The sequence below is a fragment of the Gorilla gorilla genome, chromosome 10 (genome assembly GCF_029281585.2).
Source record: "Gorilla gorilla gorilla isolate KB3781 chromosome 10, NHGRI_mGorGor1-v2.1_pri, whole genome shotgun sequence".
NCBI lineage: Eukaryota > Metazoa > Chordata > Mammalia > Primates > Hominidae > Gorilla > Gorilla gorilla.
Window position 1 is genome coordinate 123,029,377 of NC_073234.2, and position 20,559 is coordinate 123,049,935.

At 47.0% G+C, this 20,559-nt stretch overlaps 1 protein-coding gene across 3 annotated transcripts in view; it reads left to right on the forward strand.

Moving 5' to 3' along the window:
- The window catches only part of ABTB3 (ankyrin repeat and BTB domain containing 3), a 341,236-nt gene extending 320,985 nt beyond the window's left edge, over positions 1-20,251 (forward strand). For all 3 annotated transcript variants that reach the window (XM_004053822.5, XM_019039447.4, XM_055358956.2), the window contains 5 exons: positions 898-1,000; positions 2,676-2,757; positions 9,788-9,856; positions 12,287-12,400; positions 18,124-20,251. In XM_004053822.5, coding sequence (XP_004053870.1) covers positions 898-1,000; positions 2,676-2,757; positions 9,788-9,856; positions 12,287-12,400; positions 18,124-18,333 — 578 coding nt within the window. In that variant the 3' untranslated portion in view covers positions 18,334-20,251. The remainder of the gene's footprint in view (positions 1-897; positions 1,001-2,675; positions 2,758-9,787; positions 9,857-12,286; positions 12,401-18,123) is intronic.
- The last annotated feature ends 308 nt before the right edge of the window (positions 20,252-20,559 follow it).

Consider the following 20,559-nt stretch of genomic DNA (forward strand, 5'->3'; position numbering starts at 1 on the left):
CATCAGATTGAGGGGCCAAGAGTGGAGGCAGAGAGACCAACAGAGGCTCCTGTGAGTTCCCAGAAAGAGAGGATGTGGCCCAAACTAGGGTAATATCAAAGGGAATAGAGGGAAATGGAAGATTCAGGAAACACTTAGGAGGACAGGGGGTGTTGATGGACAAGACAGAAGTGCTGAGCTGAGGACAGACTGGCACCTTCAGGAGCCTCAGGTCTCAAGGGCTGAAATGACAGGCAAATTGGGGGATCCTAGTGTTTAATAAAGCAGGCCATCCAATCAGAATGTCCAAGTTCAAATTGTAGCTTCTCCACCAGTCACTAGCTTGAACAAGTCACTGTAAATTCTGTGTGCCTCAGTTTCTTCAACTGCACAGTGGGGATAATGTGCAACCAGGTTGCATATCATAAGTGCTCAGTAAGTAGTAGCTAAATCTTCTTTATTCTAGAAAATGAGGGAAGGGAACTGGGTCATTTGTCACTGACCCCGACAGAGAAAGGCTTGGACTTAAATCACCTGGAATGCAGTGGTGAGGGGACAGCTCTTCTAAACCACTTCCATTGGGCAGGGAGGGCGCTGAGCCCTGAGAGAGAGCAGCAGAGGTGGGGATGAGTGGCATTCTTAGAGACAAGGTGGGTGGGTGACTATAGGTGAGTCTTCTCTGGGGAAATGCTACTTTTAATCACAAATAAGCCATAAGGATTTCCTATGAAAAACTGAATTTCAGTGACTTGACTGTTCCTCTGATTAGTCCTGTCTGCTGTTTGGTTGCTGTCTTGCCAATGAGTATTTTATCACCAAGATTTCCTTGCTCACTCTTATTTGCACTTTCTACAAGATAAATCTAAACTTCATCCTTTTTTCCACTAAAGCTACCTTTTTTTCCCTTTCCTATTCCAGATCCTCATTTTCTTAACAATAAAGAAATGTCTGATGTTACATTTCTGGTAGAAGGAAGACCATTTTATGCTCACAAAGTGCTGTTATTTACAGCCTCTCCAAGGTATGTATCATCGGTTTTGAAAGCAGCTGCATTATGACTTTGGCTGTTGCTATTACTATTTTTTGAAGTTCAATTTTGGTGGTCTCTTCGCCGGACTGGCAGGTCATCTTCACAAAATCAAGAATTCAAGAGTACAGGGAAGCTGCTAGCATAAACAACCTAGAACAAGGGGCCCTCTCCTCTGGGCACATAAAGGGGCCAGGGGGGCCGAGCTTTGGGAGCAGAACATGGATTGGATTTTGGCTCCCTCGGCTAGGTGGCCTTGTGCAGTGAACAACCTGAGACCCCACACACAGGAGCCTTGAGACAGCCACTCTCCAAATGTCAGGGAACAGACTTTGGCATAAGCCACTGAAATTCACAGATCCTGACTTTACTTTTCCCTAACTGTGGAGTTAACAGACAGTAGTATCATGTAGCAATAGGAAGAACTGCTCACCCTCTCTGCTAGCTCTGCAACTGCCCTTTCTTCTCCTTTTGAGTTGAGATTGGGTTAACAGTTTAGAACCACATTGTCCAGGGACCTTAACAGGGAGCAGTGAGGCTGGGGCAGAGGAGAGATTGATGCTGAAATGAGGAGGAGGCAGGAGAGAATGATGCTGAAATGAAGAATGCCAAGCGTCCCAGCTGGGTAGTGAGCAGGGTTCCCTGAGTTGGGTAAGGACACTGGGAACCCAGAAATGGAACTCCCTTCCAGGAAGTTTGCTAAGAGAATGTGTGTGACCAGCACTCCCTGCATTTCCAAAAGCATCCAGGAATCTCCAGTCCCCCCACCAAAACCAAACACAAACCCCAGATGTCTGCTTTGCCACTGCAAGAAAAATATGTTTTCCCTTGCATAGTTTTCAGTCATGACAGCATAGACAGACCAGATCAATATTGTACCAATGTTATATTCTTAGTTTTGACGAAGGTACCATGGCTGTGTAACATGTTAACATTAGGGGAAGCTGGGTGAGGGGTAAACGGGAACTCTCTGTATTATCTTTGCAACTCTTCTGTAAATCTATAATTTCAAGAATAAGTTAAAAAAACAGACACATATCAGCTTATTCTTAAACATATTATCCGTGTGTTCCATTGATAAGATCTCTACCCACAAAGAGCTTTTAGTTTAGTTGATGGGCAGGAAAGTGCATTGAAAACCCAAGACAGAAAGTCACCCATAAGGGAGATGATTAGGTAGTCAACAAACATTGATTAAATATCTACAATGTGTCAGGTTCATACTGGGACAGGATGTGGGGATGTAGCAGAGACAGAAACCACTGAAGTCCCTGCCCTCATGGAGCAAAGCGTGTTCCATGGGCACCCGAGGGGAGGGAGTGAAGCCATAGCCCTAGGCTCAGGAGAGATGCCATGAAGGTGGCGGCCACGTGACAGGCCCTGAAAGATGGACAGGGTTTAAACAGGCACTCATTATTTTCCAATCACCAGTTGGAGAAAGAATGTAATTGTTCAAAACACTGTTTTTTAACTTTAGAGTTTTAACTTCAAATTAGATTACAGTATAATAGGAGGGTTTAAATTAAGAAATGTAAGGATATACCAGTGCTATATTTCAGATTTGCAGGGGAAGAAACAAGGTATTTCCATTGTCAGGAGAGCAGAGTTTTTTGCGAGCCATGGATTTGTGTGTGAGTCTTTTTTATCTCTTTTTTATGTCCTTGTTCAGGTTCAAAGCACTCCTCTCCAGCAAGCCGACAAATGACGGCACCTGCATAGAGATTGGTTATGTGAAATACTCCATCTTTCAGGTGAGCCCCTGGTGTGGCCTGGCCTCTGTGCTGGTTGGCACAGGGCACAGGTGGTTGCCTCAGATCCTCAGCCTGAGGATTGGCCACTTGGAGAAGTCCTTGGAATGAGCTGTCAGTCTCCTGAACTCCCGGCCCCTCCTCACAGTGCCCCTTCCGTTTCCATCCATTCATCCCTGCAGCATTAACCGAGTGCCTGCTATGCCTGACACTGTGCTAAGGGCTGGGGACACAAGGATAAAGGATGTCTTGTCCTGGGGACTCAGAGTCTGTGGGGGGCGGGGACGGTGACTGAGTAATTGGTCAATTACAGTATACAGTAGAGGACTCAAGGAGTGAGCCAACATGCTGCAGCAACTCAGACCAGAGGAAATAAAGAAGACCTCTTGGATGAGGTCTTATGAGCTAAAACATCCAAGACTGAGAAGTTGGTGAGCCACAGGAAGGATAGGGCTCAAGAAAGTTGGTTAGAACATTCCAGACAAAGAGAACAGCATGTGCGAAGTCCCAAAACTTTGGTTGAGCTCAGTGTCATCAGGAGCTGCTGTACTTTAGGGAATTTGTATCATTTTAGCATTAGTCTAAATCTACCCCAATTAGGAAAGGAAGGCTTCCTCGTCCAAGGCCAGATGACATGACCATTTCTCCTTCTGTTTGGGGGGAGTTCATGCCGTGAACAATGAGTTTTGGTTTATGTGGTTTTTCTGAGGAGCACCGCAGTTTTTTTCGCTTTTCCACCTTCCTTCAATTATGCCTGATTCATAAATCCTGCTCTGCAACAACGTTCTTGCAGCTAGTAGAAATTCACTCACTCCCCAGCCGGCTTTGCACCTGTATTTCTACAGCTCCAAGACCCTCCAGGCGCATGAAGGCTGTGTAGTCCCCTTGGTCCCGCCAGGCTGTCTTCCCACCTTCCAGGGTTCATAAGACAATGTGGGTGACCTGGGGATAGAGTTTATAGAATGCCTGTAATCCCAGCACTTTGGGAGGCCAATGTGGGCTGAGGTGGGAGGATCACTTAAGCCCAGGAGTTCTAGACCAGCCTGAGCAACATGGCAAAACCCTGTCTATTAAAAATACAAAAATTAGCCGGGCGTGGTCACACACACCTGTACTCCCAGTTACTCAGGAGGCTGAGGCTGGAGGATCACTTGAGCCTGAGAGGGCAAGGCGCAGTGAACCATAATCGCACCACTGCACTCCAGCCTGAGCAACAGAACAAGACCCTATCTCAAAAAAAAAAAATGGTTTCCAAAGATAAGATAAGCCTGGGTGAGCTGTCCCCCTGAGGTCAGGAGAGTAGTGAGGAGGCTGGAGCCCCAAGGTGGGCCTGGGGAGTTGGCATACTCTAGACATCCAAGTGCCCATGTCCCCTCAGCCTAGGCCCTCCCCACCATTTTCTACTGAGAGCAAAGTGGTCATAGCCCTTTCCTGAATGGCAGCTGTTGGGTTGGAAAGCTGGGTTCCATGCAGCCGTGGCTTTGCTTTGGAGGGTGATGAGGAAATGTTTGTGGAGCCATGAGTAGTGAAGCACTGATCTGTGCTTACACGTGTTATCTTGATTGTTATTCCTTTTTTTTTTTTTTTTTTTTTGAGAGACGGAGAGAGAGAGGGTCTGGCTCTGTTGTCCAGGTTGGTGTGTAGTGGCACAATCTTGGCTCATGGCAACCTCCACCTCCTGGGTTCAAGCCATCCTCCCACCTCAGCCTCCTGAATAGCTGGGAGTACAGAAGTATTTCATCACACCCAGCTAATTTTTGTACTTTTTATAGAGATGGGGTTTTGCCATGTTGCCCAGGCTGGTCTCAAACTCCTGAGCTCAACCAATTCACCCACCTTGGTTGGCCTCCCAAAGTGCTGGGATTACAAGCATGAGCTACTACGTGTGGCATTATCCCCATTTTTATAGATGAAGAAACTGAGGCCCAGAGAAGCTAAATGATGTGCCCAAAGTCTTAGTTCTAGTTAGCGATAGAGCCAGGATTTGAACCCAGCCTTCCTGGTAGCAAAGCATGGGGACCTGTTCTAGAATACCCTTCCTAAATGGGAATGTGCTGAGTAAGAACAGTTCTCACATCTTGAGCACTGTGTGTAAGGCTCAAAGCCAGTGGTTCTGAACCTCAGCTGCACATTAGAATCACCTGGGAGCTTTGACAATTCCCAATGCACAGGCTATACATCAGACCAATTAAATCAGAATCTAGCAGTGGGGCCCAGGCATCAGCATTTTGCGATCTCCCCCACCTCCTCCCAGTATCCCAAAGTACAGCCAAGTTGGAGAACCTGTGCTCTCAGTTACAGAATTTCTTACACATTAGCAGCTCTCAGAATACCTGGAGAAGGGTGGGGTGCTTGTTAAAACACAGAGAACATTTTAAAATGCAGATTCCTGGACCCCACCCCAGAGTTTCTGATTCTGCAGGTGTGAAAATTCACATTTTAACCTTTAGTTTCAGGGGCACACGCGCAAGTTCGTTAAATTGTGTGTCATGGGGGTTTGGTGTTCTGATTATTTTGTCACCCAGTTAGTAAGCATAGCACCCTCCTCCCACCCTTTACCTTCAAGCAGGCCCTGGTGGCTATTGTTCCCTTCTTTGTGTCCATGTGTACTCAATGTTTGGCCCCCCACTTATAAGTGAGAACATGGATGCAGTACATGGATGAAGCTGGATTACAGGCATGAGATGCATAAGTTCAGGTCTCCAGCTCCAACCATGTTGCCACCAAGGACATGATCTCATTCTTTATGGCTGCATAGTATTCCATGGTACATATGCACATATGCACCATGTCAAAATTCACTTTTTTTTTTTTTTGAGAAGAGTTTTGCCCTTGTTGCCCAGGCTGGAGTGCAATGGCGCAATCTCGGCTTACTGCAACCTCTGCCTCCTGGGTTCAAGTGATTCTCCTGCCTCAGCCTCCTGAGTAGCTAGGATAACAGGTGCCGCTTGGCTAATTCTTTTTCTATTTTTAGTAGAGACGGGGTTTTTCCATGTTGGCCAGGCTGGTCTCGAACTCCTGACCTCAGGTGATCAGCCCACCTTGGCCTCCCAAAGTGCTGGGATTACAGGCGTGAGCCACTGCGTCTGGCCCAGAATTCACATTTCTAACAAGAACCCAGGTGCTTCTGCTGCCGCTCTGGGACCTGTCTCTGAGAACCACTGCTGCCCCTCACCTTATTTCATCCTTCCAGCTGCCCTGCGAGGTAGCCATAATCCCCACCTTACAGACAAGGGCATGCATTCAGAGAGGCGGAGTAAGTGGTCCAGGTTCCCGCTGCTGCTCCTAGCAGAGCTGAGGTTCAAACCCAGGCCTGGCTGACTCCCAGACCTGTTCTCTTAAATCCTCCCTTCTGTGGGCACCTGGGCCCCCCGCTAAACTCACCCAGCCCTGAGGAAAGAATCTTTTGGCCCATTTGTCTGGAGCATGAGCTGGAAGCTGGAAAATGCGTGTTCCCCCAGTGCTCATGAAAGGGGAGCTTACACTGTGAAGCCTGGGACTAACTGGGGAGGTTCCTGTAATAAGAACTTGGCTCGTAGTAGGCGCTCAATAAATGTTTGCCAAGCGGCCTAACTGAACGAGACCTCCATGGGAAAGGGCAGTCCCCGGAGGAATCCCGAGGCCTGTAATTGCTTTTGACGGGGGAAGGTTTCCTGGCCACATTAGACTCACGTTACTGTAATGGGAAGGAAAAATTTAACAGGCCCCGGGGAACTTTCCGTGTGCCCACCCTTTCCCCATAAAAGAAGAAAAGCCTCATTTGTGGCTTGAAATAGGCCAAGGAGGGCTGAATGCGACCCGGCAGGAGGCTCCCAGGGGCCGGCTTACTTCAGTCCATGCTGACAGAAGAATTTTAGTAAATGAGCCTGCTTCGGGTCTCCTCCCCCAAGTCTGTTTAACATCACACGCCGGCAAGGGCCGGACGCAGCTGAGGCTGCACCTGGAAGTGGGGGCCTCCGCGAAGCTGTGGGTGCCATTTGAATCCCTGCTTCATGCAGGTTGGCAGCTGCCAGGAAAAACAACTCCACAAACAGGCCCATTAGCCTAATAAGCGTTTGTTTCACCCCCTTGCAGAAAGGCTTGTGCCGGCAGAGTTTGAAAGAGGCCTGGGCCAGCCCAATTTAAATTCCATTAGCCCGGGAATCTCCGTCCACTAAGGAGCAGCGTTTCAAGTCAGCAGCCCCACCTGGAATGTAGGAGACCACGTGCTAGAGAAATGCTTTATAAATGTTCAGGGAGGTCATTATTGTTATTTGTTTAGCCTTTATAAATGAAAACTGCTAGGAGAATAAATTGATTTTAATAAGGCCCAATCCCAACATTTGATGACTTGATATTTTAAATGCTTATGACCCATCAGGGTGGGAGAGGGGAGGGTAAACAATGCTGTGTTATTGCACAAATTCTCAGACGCCACCGCCATCTCTGCGACAAGCAGATGGTCACAAGAGCCCAAAGTCGGTATGTGGGAGACTCAAACACAGAGAGGCGAGGATTCGTGTTTATGGGTAGGGTGTACACACTGCAGTCTGTTTGCTTGCTGTGTGCCAAGCCCTGGGATACAGCGGTGGGCAAGACCTTGTTGTGCCCTCTGACTCTAGTGAGAAACAACACTGCAATGGAGGATGATGCACGATTGCCTGATGTGACCTGTGGTGGGGTGGAGATCTGAGGAGGCGCCCCACTGCAGATGACGGCTGACTAGATCCAGAGGGAGTGGGTGGAGCTCAGTGGACAGAAGAAGGGGAGGGCATCCTAGCAGAGGGAACAGTGTGGGCAAAAGCACAGGACTAGAAGAGAGGGTGGGAGGTTCTGATGCAGGCAAGCAGTTGAGTGGTCCGAGCATAAAAGGCAACTTTTGGCCAGGCATGGTGGCTCACACTTGTAATCCCAGTGCTTTGGAAGGCCCAAGGGAGGACGATCACTTGAGCTCAAGAGTTCAAGACCAGCCTGGGCAACATAGCGAAATCCCGTCTCTACAAAAAATACAAAAATTAGCCAGGTGTGGTGGTACACACCTGTAGTCCCAGCTACTCAGGAGGCTGAAGTGGAAGGATTGCTTGAGCCTGGGAGGCAGAGGTTGCAGTAAGCTATGATCACACCACTGCACTCCAGCCTGGGTGACAGAGTGAGACCCTGTCTCAAACTAAAAATAAATAAATTAAAACATTAGCCAGGCACGGTGGTGCATGCCTGTAGTCCTAGCTACTTGGGAGGCTGAGGTGGGGGGATTGCTTGAGACCAGAAGTTTGAGGTTACAGTGAGCTGTGACCACACCTCTGCACTCCAGCCTGAGTGACAGAATGAGACCCTATCTAAAATAATAATGATAAATAAGAATTTCAATAAAGCTATAAATAGTATTTTTAAAATAACTTAAATACACATGCGAAAAGCAGTCTGAGACCAGTCGCAAAGACTTTCAGATGGCCTGGGTGAGAACAAGGCAGCATGTAGCAGAAACAAGGGAAAAGATTTTTCAGCCTCAGAGAAAATTCAAGAGCTGACATTTGCAGAGGGCTTGCTATGTGCCAGGCCCCTGCTAGGCCTGTTCTATGCAGTTACTCATTTAGTCTTCATCACAATTCCATGAGGCAGGTAACATTATCCCCACTTCACAGATACGAAACTGAGACACACACAGCCTAACTTAATTCAGGTCCCCCAGCTTTTAAGTGGCAGAGCCAGATCAGAAACTGAGGCAGCCCAATTCCAGGCTCATTGTACTTAGTCAGTGTCCTATATTGGTCACAGACTGAAGGGACTGAAGGGACCATCGAGGACAACCCAGTCCAGGCTCATTTTACAAGTACCCAAAAAAGGGAGGTAACCAGTCCGTAGATTTTGCCCACACAGCTGCCTTAGAGCCAGGGAGGTAAAGTGAGTTTGTCAAACATACAGGTAGAAGACAATAGGGGCTGGGCACAGTGGCTCATGCCTGTAATCCTGGCACTTTGGGAGGCCGAGGTGGGCAGATTGCCTGAGCTCAGTAGTTCAAGACCAGCCTAGGCAACACGGAGAAACCCCGTCTCTACTAAAATACAAAAAACTAGCCGGGTGTGGCAGCATGCACCTGTAGTCCCAGCTACTCGGGAGGCTGAGGCAGGAGAATTGCTTGAACCCGGGAGGTGGAGGTTGCAGTGAGCCAAGATCGCGCCACTGCACTCCAGCCTGCATGACAGAGCAAGACTCCATCTCCACACACACACACACACACACACACACACTCACACACACACACAAAGACAATAGGAAGTAGAGGAGACTGGGACAAACCACCTAAAAAATTAACACCCAGTTGTCCTAGGAGATAAGATAGCAAAGTCAGATACATCCACGGGCCCCATTCCATTCAAGGGACACCAGTTTGCAAAGCTCTGGAAGTTTTGCCTGCTGTTTGGACATCGTGAGTCACATGAATAAAGAACATCCCGACTAGGGTCATTGACATCGTTAGTGATACACAGAAACCCTGGACCCCTCATGGCTTCACCATGGAGCTAGGCACATTGTAATAAGGAGCAGGTGGCCCTGTGGCATCCCAGAGTCACCCTCTGGGACTTCAACAGGAGGCTTTGAGTCAAACTGGGCCATGTTCGCAGGGGAACGACCCTCTGGTGCAGGTTCTTAAAGCCATGCCACGTGTGTAGCAGTTCCGCGCAGCATGACTGGGGCGGGAGGTGGGAGAGGACCCCGTAATTATCATGCGTAGATGGAAAAGCCGTCATGAGGAGCAGCAGCTTAGGGTTGTTTAGTTTGGTCTTGGGGGTGGTCATGGAACTGGGGGTGGGAAAACACATGGAGACAAGTTTCAACAGGTATCAAACTATCTGACTGATGAAACTGTTCAAAATGGGCAGTCTTCTCCCCTTAAGGTAGTGAGCTCTTGGTCACTGGTGACATGGAAATGGGCAACCATTTGGAATGGATGTCCTAGAGGTCTCAGGAACTAAGCCTGAGTTGGGACATCCACCGAATGGCTTTGAGATGATGCGTCTTTGCCGTTGACACTGTTCTGTGTGTTTTCTTCCAGCTGGTTATGCAGTATCTCTACTATGGTGGCCCAGAGTCGCTGCTCATTAAAAACAATGAGATCATGGAGGTAAGGGATCCATCGTGGTGTTGGCTGTCACAGGTCCCTTGGGTGAGTGGCACCTCTGTAAACTCGGGTCAGCAGGCTGCATGGAAGTGTCTGGAAGGACCCGTGTTGGGTTTTCATTTGGATGAAGACTTGGGGCTCTTGTTCCTTCCTGACTCCTCAGTCCTCCCAAACAGGAAGGGCTTCTCATCAGAGACCTTCCCTGGCAGGCTGGGGTGCTAGTGCACTTGCTTGCCTGACTGCTTTCAGTAGCCACTGAGTGAAACCCAATTTTAACTGGCATTGGTGGTAAGGGGGCAGGGAAGGGAAGGAATTTGACTGAAAAGTCTGAGGCTACAGCTGAGGCATTAATAGTGATATCATCAGGAAATATCCCAGATGACGTCTTCTCCCTTGTCACTTATAAAAGAATTATATCCCCTAAAAACATCCCTCAAATCACAACACTGTCTGTTCTTCCAAGATGTAGAAGCTGAGGGCAGATTACAGTCTCCTCCTGGCTTTCCTCAAACTGAGCATCCCACAGTCATGCAGCCCACGCCCGCTTCCTTCACTCTCCCCAGCCCCCTGTCTGCCTCTTGTATTTCAACTGGTTCTAGCCCCGCCTGTCTAGGAGCCTTGTTTCTGCCTGCTTTTGTCCAAAGCCAAGATTTTCCCCTGTTCCTTGTCAAAAGTGGAAATCTTGTTCATTTTCCTAATTGAAACTGGGAGCTTTGAACCAGAAGCCAGAAATCACCCCCAATTAATCCTCAGCAAAAGAGCCAGGATCATGGTCAGTTATCTGACGTCTGGAGGGTACCTGGCTGATGTCCAGGTGCCTGGCTGACGAGAGATGTCAGGACACAATCAACTGTTCAAGAGCAGACCTCACACAGTGGTTACAACACGGATGCTGGGCCAGACTAGTCTAAATCCAGGCTCCACCACTTCTGAGCTGTGTGACTGTGGACAAGTTATTTAACCTCATATCCTCAGCTTCCTTGCCCATAAAATGGGGATAACTATCTACCTCACTGGGTTTTTTAGAGGATCTTAAAATATGTTAAGGTGCTTAGAACAGTGCCTGGCACACAGTGATCGCCAGTAGGACTATGTATTCACTGCAGGCCCACTTATCCTTTCTTCTTATTCTGTGAAACCTTCCGTGGTCACTCTCTCCCCACCCAAACACACACATGGACACACAGTGACTTTCTTGTCTCCCTGGACTACTCCTCTGATGGTTTTAGTCTCGAGGATGTGGGCTTATTTGTAAACAAAAGTGCGCTGGTGTTTACAACTAATTTTTGTGTGTGTGTGAAACAGAGTCTCACTCTGCCCCCAGGCTGGAGTGCAGTGGTGCAATTTCGGCTCACTGCAACCTCTGCCTCCTGGGTTCACGCCATTCTCCTGCCTCGGCCTCCCGAGTAGCTAGGATTACAGGCACCTGCCACCACACCCAGCTAATTTTTTGTATTTTTAGTAGAGATGGGGTTTCACCATGCTGGCCAGATGGTCTCGAACTCCTGACCTCAGCCTCCCAAAGTGTTGGGATTACAGGCATGAGCCACTGCACACGGCTGTTTACAACTAACTGATCACAACCAGTTATGGATTTCTGTGTTCCTTCTCCACTCCCACTGCTTCATTTGTCTAGCCGTAACAAAAATAAAAATAAAAATAAAAATAATTTTAACTACAAATAAGGAATGCACATTTAAATCATTTCAATCATATAGAAGAGTTTTGAATACAAAGCAGCTGCCCGGGCCCACCCTGCCCTCCCTCCAGTCCCCGTTCCCAAAACCAGTCCTTTGAACTCTTGCTCTTAGCTCTTTTCCCTCCCAAAAGCCTGTCGTTCTCTCAACACACATCTGTCTAGCATCTCCAAGGCCGGCACCGTGCTCAGGGCCAGGTTACAGCAGTGACGAAAACCGACACAGATCCCTGCCCTCCTGGACTCTATTGAGGGAGGCAGACATGACGTCACATCTGGTGTGCTGTGACTCTGAGGAGTGAGACAGGGCAAGGAGGAAAGGAGGACAGATGGGATAGAGGGAGGCTCCTCTGAGGAAGTGACATCTGAGTGGAGACCTGGACAACAGAGGGAGTGAGACACCTTGATATCCATCTTGCTGATAATACCCTGATTTTCACCCTTATTTCTGGACATAACAATTTTGGGCATTTTGGGTTGACCGCCTGCTGTGATTGGTATGAATTGAGTTTGCTTGGTCCTCCCCTCCCCCTCCCGCTCCCCCATCTTCCCCCACAGTGGAATCCTATCTTTGTCCTCTTCCTCTAGTGTTATCTTTGTGCATCATTTCCCATCCCCTACCCGTGACACTGCTGTGGAAGATGAGGATGAGGACTGTCTCACCACTATAGTTCCTTACTGTTACCTCCTTTCCATCCACCTCCCAGCCTCTAACAGACTCTTTTTGTGATTTTTAGCTTCTGTCTGCTGCTAAGTTTTTCCAGCTGGAGGCTTTGCAGCGACACTGTGAGATTATCTGTGCGAAAAGCATCAATACCGACAACTGTGTGGATATTTACAACCATGCCAAGGTAATCAATCTCATTCTCACGCAGTGCGCACACAGGAGCGCTGAAGCCGGGGAGGCTTTTCCTTGGCAAACACAGAGGCAGGGCAGAGAGTGGGTGCTGGGCCAGTTCTCTCAGGGCTAAGCCGCTGGCCTCTGCCAAGGTCTGCTTCCTGCCTTAGAAAAGATGCCTTCCACCTCCCCTCCAGAACAAGGAAAGTAGGAGCCCAGAAGTTTCAAAGGCAGCGTTCTCAAACAGTGCTTCTTAGACTCTCATGTGCATATGACTCACATCACAGACTCCAATTCCACAGGCTGGGATGGGCCCTGTTTGGCTTTTCTAACAAGCTCCCAGGTGATGTCTCTGCTGCTGGTGTAAGGTACACCTTCTAAGGTTCTAGAACAGTGGCTGTCCAATCCAGCAGCATCAGGGAACTTGTCGGAAAGGTACATTTTCAGGCTGTACCCCAGACCTACTGAATCAGAAACTTGAGGGGGGACCCAGCCACCTGTGGCTTTGCATGCCCTCCAGCTGATTCTGATGTGTGCTCAGGGGTGAGAACCGCCCTTCCAGAACTGTTCTCAATGCCAGCTGCAAGTTAGAATCACCTGGGGACTCACTTAAACTTCCTATGCCTGGGACCCATCACAGACTCATCAAATCAGCCTCTGGGAGTGGAACCTGGAAAAAGGCATCTTTCAAAGCTTCCCAGGTGATTCTCAGATGGGGCCAAGATTGAGAACAGGCTGTAAGCACTGCTGAAGTCTTTGGAGTCTGCTTAATCAGGCAGATCCAACACCTGGCTACTAATTAGAATCACCTGGGGGAGCTTGCTGAATGCCAGTGTAGTCCCCCACCCCCGATGACCTCAGCAGTATCCCCTCAGGGAGCCCAGAAATCTATATTTTTAACAAGCTGCTAGAGTGACATCAGCCCTCAAACCAGTCTTCACTCCAGTTTTCAGTAACCACTGATTTCATCCAATTGACTTCATCAGTGGGGAGACTGGGCCCAAGAGAAGTAAAATACTTTGTCCAGGTACCACTGCATTTTGTTCCACGTGCTGAGCACAGGGGGGGATTAACAGTTCCAGCAAGAAACAGTAAAACCAGTTAAGATGAAGAGTTAGGTTGTTTATTTATTTATTTTTATTTATTTTTGAGATGGAGTTTCACTCTTGTTGCCCAGGCTGAAGTGAAATGGTGCAATCTAGGCTCACTGCAACCTCCTCCTGGGTTCAAGCAATTCTCCTGCCTCAGCCTCCCAAGTAGTTGGGATTGCAGGCGTGAGCCATCGCACCCAGCCAAGATGAAGAGTTATTTTATTTTAGGAGTTTAAAACAAAATTTTCCGTTTGGTATAACTGGAGCCCAGTACACATGACTCCCATATCACACACAGCTCTGGACGGTGACAGTGCATGTGAATGACGCTCCTATTGCTTGTTGTGAAAAATCAGATTGCATTGGCCGGGCACAGTGGCTTATGCCTGTAATCCCAGCACTTTTGGAGGCCGAGGCGGGCAGATCACGAGGTCAGGAGATCAAGACCATCCTGGCAAACACGGTGAAACCCCGTCTCTACTAAAAATACAAAAAAATTAGCTGGGCATGGTGGCGGGCGCCTGTAGTCCCAGCTACTCAGGAAGCTGAGGCAGGAGAATGGCATGAACCTGGGGGGCAGAGCGTGCAGTGAGTGGAGATCGCGCCACTGCACTCCAGCCTGGGCGACAGAGCAAGACTCTGTCTCAAAAAAAAAAAAAAAGAAAGAAAAGAAAAATCAGATTGCATGTGAGATGCTACTTGCTTGTCTTAAGACAGCATTCAGTGAGCCCTTTTAATGTGCAGGCACCTGTGCTAAGAGCCTTGCTGCATCTTGTTTTTTAATCTTCACTACAACCCTTTTAGGTGAATGCTACACTAGTCCCATGTCATAATGAGACTGAAGCACAGAGAGGTGAAGTAATTTGCTTAAGGTCACACAGCTAGTAATGAGATTTTTGTATTATGGTAAAATGTACATAACATAGAATTTGCCACTTTAACCATTTTTAAGTATACAGTTCAGTGGCATTAAGTACATTTGATTGTTGTGCAAGTATCACTACCGTTCATCTATAGAATTTTTTCATCTTTCCAAACTGAAACTGTACCCTTTAAACACCAAATCCTCATTCCTCCCCTCCCGCAGGCCCGGGTATTTACCATTCTACTTCCTGTCTCTATGAATTTGACTACTCAAGGGGTGTCACATAAGTGGAATCATACAGTATTTGTCATTTTGTGACTGATTTATTTCACTTAGCATAATGTCCTCAAGTTTCATTCGTATAGTAGCACGTGTCAGAATTTCTTCTTTAAGACTGAATAATATTTCATTGTATGTACATGCCATATTTTGTTTATTCATTCACCTATCAATAGACACTTTAGTTGCTTCCACTTTTTGTTTTTTGTGAATAATATTGTGTTACTATGAACATGGGTGTACAAATATCTGTTCAAATCCCTGTTTTTTGGGGTTTTTTTTTGTTTTTTGTTTGTTTGTTTGTTTTTTGACACAGAGTCTTGCTCTGTTACCCAGGCTGGAGTGCAGTGACATGATCTCAGCTCACTGTAACCTTTGCCTCCCAGGTTCAAGCGATTCTCCTGCCTCAGCCTCCCAAGTAGCTGGGACCACAGGCATGCGCCACCATGCCTGGCTAATTTTTGTATTTTTAGTAGAGACAGATGCTTGCCATGTTGGCAAGGCTGGTCTTGAACTCCTGACCTCAGGTGATCCACCAGCCTCAGCCTCCCAAAGTGTTGGGATTACAGATGTGAGCCACTGCACCTGGCCTCAAATTCCTGCTTTCAGTTATTTGGGGGCATATTCCCAGAAGTGTAGTACTGAGATTTTTGAACTCAGATTTGTCTCACTCCAAAGCACAGGTTCTTAACCCTGTGTTTATTGTCTGGCTTAATAAATGTTGGAAATATTTTCAATAATCCTTGATATTCAAGATTTTCTGATTGGCTATCAGTAAATCAAAAAGTACAGCCAGTCTACATTGTACACACACACACACACACACACACACACACACACACACACACACACACACGGTGTTCTAGTTAAAGAGGATTATACCAAAATCTGGTTTCTCAGGACACAAGCATTTTTTTTTAAATCTTAAACTGATTACTTTGCAGAAGAGAGGGCTCTCTCTCTCTCTGTACCAAGGCAGAGAGCCTGATTAGCCTTGTGCTCTTCTGCCCTCCTCCTTGTCCATGGTCAAATTGCCCCATGAACTTGACATCCACAGTGGCTTTTCTGTGGCCTACCACCTTGGCAGTGAGGCCTGTGTTTCACAATCCCATTTTAATCTTTTCAAGTTCGTTGTCAGGCAGCTTCTGTAGCATATCTCGTGATTTACTAATGTCGCCTGATGCGATGTGAGCCCCGGCTGGGAATACAGGCTTAGAACACCTATGGCAGAGAAACTGCCTCTTTCAAACATATATATATATATACACCTACAAACACCCCTTTGCAGACAGGGCTTTGGCTTTTACAGACAACAGCTCTGCCTCCGCCTTCCCAGCCACTACCTGGAGTGTTTCCAAGAGAAATATCTGCCCTTTATGATAGTCACGTGGAGGGCAGGGCAAAGCCAGCTGCCCCTGTCCTTTCTGTGCACTGCTTCCCCTGTGCTGTGGATGCTGCAGCCCGCTAATGGTCACACACCATGTGGATTTGATTACTGGCAGATTGTGCTGCAAATGGAGGCTAGTTTAGTAAAAAGAGTGGTAAAGAAAGAAAACAACACTTGCGTTTGTAACTCCAGGAAATACAGGCGTTTAGATGCTAAGAGCCACGTTCCAAATGTCAACCAGGACCTCCGCAACGTTACCTCTGTATTACATCTAACCATTTGAGACAGCTGTGGGATTTTATACAGAGGAGAAACCCATTCCACAAATGCATGGCTTAGCCAGCTCTTTTTTCCTAGTAAACCTGTCCCAAACTATTCAGTCATGAAAAGAGGCCCTGGAGCTTCCTGTGGCCCTTTCAGGGTGTCTCTTGAGAAAAAGAACAAGCTGGTTCATCAGACTGAATCTCAGCTGTTGTGGTTAAGTTCAACAGTGCATCATGATGGAAAGAACACAGGTTTGGAAACCAAAGGATTTATTCGCTAGTGTTATTGAGTAGCCAGTATTTCCTAGGAGCTGTATTCATCAGAATATAATAAGAAATTAGAGGAGCTGGGCACAGTGGCTCACGCCTGTAATCCCAGCATTTTGGGAGGCTGAGGTGGGAGGATCACTTGAAGCCAGGGGTTTGAGACCAGCCTGAGCAACATAGTGAAACCCCATCTCTATTAAAAAAAATACAAAAAAAAAAAAAAAATAGCCGGACATGGTGGCGCACACCTCTAGTCCCAGCTACTCAGAAGGCCGAGGCAGGAGAATCACCTGAGCCCAGGAGGTCAAGGCTGCAGTAAGCAGAGATCATGCCACCGTACTCCAGCCTGAGCCACAGAGTGAGGCTCTGTCAAAAAAAAAAAAAATTAGACATGGTCTCTGCCCTTGAAAAAATTATAATCTAGGACAAGGGTCAGCAGACATGTTCTGTAAAGGGCCAGCTAAATATTTTCAACTTTCCAGACCACACAGTTGGCTTTGTACCTACTCAATTTTGCAAAAGGAGCCAGAGAATATGTAAATGAATGGTATGGCTGTGTTCCAATAAAACTTTATTTATAAAAACAGGTGGTGGGCCACATTTGGCCTTCAGGCCGATAGTTTGCCAACCACTAGTCTAGGGAATGAGAGCTCCAATCCCAGTTCTGTTAGTAATTAGTTGTGTGGAGACAGGCCAGAGGCTGATATACAGTCACCATTCAATAAATACTATCAAATATTATCAATGTAGGTATATATTATGCTTTTATTTTCCACTAACTTGTGCTGAATGACACTAATATACAAAGCAAGTGCCAGGTGTGCTGGTGGGGGGTGCTGTGTCCTCAGAATCAGATAGGCAACTCTGAGCCTCAGTTTCCCCACCTGTACCAGGAAGCCTTGTACTCTGTGATTCTAAGAGCAGGATTCATGTTGAAAGAATGAAAAGATTTCTAAGCCAGGTGCAGTGGCTCACACCTGTAATCCCAGCACTTTGGGACGCCCGCCTTGGTGGCTGAGGCAGAAGAATCACTTGAACCCGGGAGGTGGAGGTTGCAGTGAGCACCGAGATCATGCCGCTGCGCTCCAGCCTGGGCAACAGAGCGAAACCCTGTCTCAAAAAAAAAAAAAAAAAAGAATGAAAGGATTGCTAAGATCTCTTCCAGCTCCAGGATTTGTGCATCTATATGGACATTTGTGGGATAACTAGCCCACTCACTGATAAACTTCATCAAGCTTTATAAGCCTCTTGGAGACCACAGAATTACCACATGCATCCCTGTCCTAAATGGCACAGCAGAGCACGATACCCCTGTAGTCCACCCCCTTGCTTTTGTAACTTGGAAAACTGAGGCCCAGAGAAGTGATTTGATTGGCACAAGGCCAAGGAGTGGAGGAATGGACTCTAACCCTTTGATAGGATGAGCTGCAAAGTCACACCCCATGGGTGTGTGCTGGGGAATGAGAGACATTCTGCAGCCAGTCTTCCTTAGCAGATGTGTGCCATCATTAGCTCTGAAGGCATAATCTGAAAGGTGCTTTTTGGAAGTGTAACCATCTCCCATTTCCTCTCCACTCTCCACAGTTTCTTGGAGTCACAGAGCTCTCAGCATATTGCGAAGGCTACTTTCTCAAAAACATGATGGTCCTCATTGAAAATGAAGCATTCAAGCAGCTCCTGTATGACAAAAATGGTGAAGGGACCGGCCAGGATGTGCTCCAGGACTTACAGAGGACGTTGGCCATCAGAATTCAGTCCATCCACTTGTCGTCTTCCAAAGGTTCTGTGGTATGAAACGCCTAGTGCAGGGAATGCTTCCCGGGAACTTTCCAGTTCTCCTGCCACATTGGCTTTACACAAACACAGACAAATTCCACCTGGCACCTGTTTTTGGCTGGGCCAAGGAGCTGCCTCTACTGCTCCCACGTGTTCCTGTTGAAAAACAAAGGACTTTCCACTGGTCTGCAGATCAGATCAGCTGGGTCCAGAGTTTAATGGGCAACTGGACAACCAAGTTAACCCCAATTGAAAGCACCCCTAGGACCATTGAACACCCACTGCCGGGGACCACTGTCCAGTGAATGGATTGAGGCCTTTTAAAGGTCACTCAGGTTCCAGGTTGACAGTTGGAGGACTTCACCGTACCAACCCTGAAGAGATTGTATTACACATTAAGGACCTTGGTAGCTGTGCTTCAGCAAACGTCAACCATGGTAGCAAATTGGTGAGGCTGTGACCAATAATGAGGAAATAATTTGGCAAATTTTTAGGGGTGGGAACTTTTTTAAATGTTCATTTAAAAACAAAAACAGGGCAGTCTTGTAGTTTAAAATATATTTCTAAAAGCTTAACAGTTCGTTTTCAACTAAATTGTGTTTAGGGATCTGTGTTTGAGATTTTTCTTTATTTCTTTTTTTTTTTTTTAAATAGTAAGTCACAGGTCCACACTGTGTAAACATGCATCTGATAAGATACTGCTGATATTCTAAACAAGTTGAAATAATCTTGCCTTAGTGATCATGATTACACAAAAGAGGTGCACTGCCAATAAGTATCTCTAATTCAATAGTTGAAAGCAACCTGCATGCTAATCGTGGTTTCGGGGTGAGAATAAAACACCCCCACATAACATGCATTTGCATGGGCCCGAACCTGTGAAATGTTACGTTTGTGCTTCATTTTTGCCAAGGTAAAAATGTTCCATCATTTCTAGCTAAAACTCCATTTGGTGAAACCAACATATCCATTTCTTTTCCTAGTTACGGATGATTTGGGGATGCTTTTGCAGAAATGTGTTCATAGATGATGCTGAATGGGGGAGGGGGCAGCACGTCAGAGAATTTACTATTAATCCCAGAGTTTTCTCTGTATTCTCAGAAGATGTTAATAGTTTGTTACTAGCCAGAGAGTATGACTATGTTAGATTATTTTTAAAGATGAAACATGTATGATAGGATGGATTCTTTCTGTATTCTGAGAGTGTACAGTACAGGATTATTATAATGAAAGTTTATATCAACAGGGTTTCGTTGGCTCTGCCATATATTATAAGCAAAAGAGATTGGTAAAGTGCCACAGTATTCCAGATAACTCTTCAGTTGCGGCCTTTCTTCTCGTTCTTTAATTTGAAACCTAGATACATGCAGTAAAAACTAGGAGAATGACTTTTACCCTTGGGGACAGCCAAGTTTTGTTGATAAACCTATTTCCTAGCATGCCTTCAGGAAGTTGTGCCAGACCCTAGATTGTGAAGGACCCACTGTTATTCTGTTGTACGAGCTCCCTGAACCATTGTTCAGAGGACCAATGTCACATCGCTTCATGGGCATGGCCCATGGAGCATCTGGGTGATATCTGTCTACAGTATTGGCTCTTCTGCGAGGCTGATACACAAGGCCTCTCTTCCACATGATCATTTGCAAACCTCCCCCAGCCCCTACCATCCAATGTGGAAGGAAAACAAGAACTGCCTGAAGAAGAGTCCAAGCTACAGATACACAGCGTGTGCATTGCGGCTGTCACCTTCCTCCTCCCTCTTCTGTATCCTCAGAGATGCTGCGTGGATGTTTCCTTAACCTCAGCTGACTTCCCTGTGAATGTCTAATGCTAGTTCAGGGCCTCCAGGCATTGATTTGTACAGTGGTAACTCCCAATGAGGCTTCTGTTATCATTTGGTGTGCTTTCTCTGTCATTAAAAGAAATGATTTTCCCAGGCCGTGTATCGTGTGTGTGGTTTGAGTGGGCTCTTTATCCCAATAGTTCAAGCCTCAGAACTTCACTCAGTGAAGAGATTGGACAATGTGGCCCTGCAGAAAAAGCCAAGGGAAATGAAGATGCTAGATAAAAGACAAATGTTCCTGTTGCTGGCGATGTGGCAGCCAAGCCCTAGTCCCCATGCTGCATACACTTCTGAGTGACACCCTTGGATCTTTTTCTCATCAGGCAGAGAAGCTACAGGTGCTGCCATCTGGCCACCGAGGTAGCACTGCCTAAGGCAGAGAACTCGCCTGCAGAGGGTGG